General features: G+C 36.5%; 1 protein-coding gene across 1 annotated transcript; it reads right to left on the bottom strand.

Annotated features, from left to right (window-relative positions):
- Positions 1-579: 579 nt before the first annotated feature.
- On the bottom strand, positions 580-1678 carry LOC140982721 (ethylene-responsive transcription factor TINY-like). The gene has a single exon (XM_073449380.1). The coding sequence runs from the start codon at positions 1448-1450 to the stop codon at positions 698-700; it is 753 nt and encodes a 250-aa protein (XP_073305481.1). The 5' UTR covers positions 1451-1678; the 3' UTR covers positions 580-697.
- Positions 1679-1872: the final 194 nt, after the last annotated feature.

The following is a 1872-nucleotide window of genomic DNA, read 5'->3' as shown; positions in this document are numbered from 1 at the left end:
AATTTTTTTTTTTTTTTTAAGCGTGCATGGAAAATGTATATTATAAGAAAACTCAAAAATAAAGATAAGAAATAAAAATATTAGTGTAAACTTTTTTTTTAAATATAATTTGTGTATGTAAGAAAAAAATTATGATATTTATAATAAATTTTGTTTTAATGAAGAAGATGATGAAATCAAAGAAGGCGAGAAGGGTGTGGAGGGCCTGGCGTGTGTGGCAGGGAAATATATTAATGATCAAGTGAAAGAAAAGTCTATACAACTACATTCATTAATGACACAAAATTATATTCATATTTTTATATATTTACATATTCAACATATAGATTAAAATATCAGAATTAAATCTGTCTGTCTCTGTAATTTAAATATATGAAATGAAAATCTAGCAGTGGAAAAGTTTAAAAACAAAAACAGAAAACTGAATTAATTAAATATATTCAGAATAGTAGAGTAAACTGGGAATGTTTGATGGATATAATGTTGGGATTAAACCGGATTTTGGTCTAATTTTATTCCAAAAAAGATTGTATAAATTCATATTTTATATAAATATATATAACTTTCAAAAACTTAATTATTGTACTTCAACCCATTATTTAATAATACTTTAATTACATTTGATTTTCAACAAAGGAGATGATCTGAATGCAGTGCAAGCAATGGACAGCAGAGTGTAAGAAGATTACATTACATGTCAATAGTACCACAGCAAGGTTTCGAAATAGCTGGAACTTCCGGCACAGCTATCATCAAGACCGCCGCCGACGCCGGCATGCCAGGGCGGAGGAGGGTCTAACCACCGTTCCTCCACCGAGCTATCGATGTAGACAAAGTCGTTTTTCAGTTCTGTTAAATCAGGACACGGTCCAAGATCAGGCAACTCCACAATTTCACTCAATTCTTCGGATGTTGTCGTTAAATCCGTCGTAGAAATCAGAGACGACTGTGAAGAAGAAGAAGAAGAAGAAGAAGAAATGCACGGCGGTGATGACTTCAAATCGAACTTCTCCATCGCCGCCGCCTTCACTGCGGCGGCCTGGACGTCTCTGGGGCTGAGAGACGCCGGCCGCGGAAGCAAGCCCACGAGTTCCGGAAAATTGAGCATGGCAGAACTACCCTTGATGCTCAACGCAGCCACGTCGTGCGCACGCGCAGCCATTTCAGCTGTGTTGAATGTCCCGAGCCATATGCGTGACTTCTTGCGGGGCTCCCGGATCTCGGACACCCATTTGCCCCAGTTCCTCATCCGCACCCCCCGGAAGACGGGATGCTTGCTGTTGGTGGTGGATTCAAGGCTTCTCTTGTTCTTCGTGGCGGCTCCGGGCTGCCCCTCCGCCTTGTTCACGGCTGAGGAATCGGATTGGAGCTGCGTGGAAGCTGGAGTAGATGGCGGGGAGGAAATAGAGCTTGTTTCTGACTGATCTGAACTCAGATTTTCAGTACTCATTTCTTGAAGTCAGCCTGATATATCTTATAGCTAGGGATTATTCAGTAAATCAAGAATGTCATTTCCATTATCGGAATGGAAATCTAAAGAAAGAAATAGAGTTGGTTCTTGGAAACTTTAGCTCAGAAATGGAAGGAATATATAGCATGCAGATGATATTCAATGTCACTAGATTAGCCTCAATTTCTTTAATTACTTTTATCATTTATCAATGCCACCCATTTTTAATCAATCATCATGATGATGATTTTCACGGTTAATCGAAATAGAATATATTTTTTTTATATGATATAACGACAGTGATTATTAGTAATGTATAATATAATGTTTTTTTTATTATAGATATTAGTTTATGTAATTATATAATGAAATAATCTTTATATCATTGATTATAATATTAGTTTTATATAAATACAAAAGGT

The sequence above is a fragment of the Primulina huaijiensis genome, chromosome 8 (assembly GCF_012295235.1).
Source record: "Primulina huaijiensis isolate GDHJ02 chromosome 8, ASM1229523v2, whole genome shotgun sequence".
In the NCBI taxonomy this organism is placed as follows: domain Eukaryota; kingdom Viridiplantae; phylum Streptophyta; class Magnoliopsida; order Lamiales; family Gesneriaceae; genus Primulina; species Primulina huaijiensis.
This window is presented reverse-complemented; position numbering and strand designations above follow the sequence as displayed.

Bases quoted from the DNA above. Each gene is read 5' to 3' on its own strand.
- LOC140982721 (XM_073449380.1), bottom strand. From the start codon at position 1,450: ATGAGTACTGAAAATCTGAGTTCAGATCAGTCAGAAACAAGCTCTATT.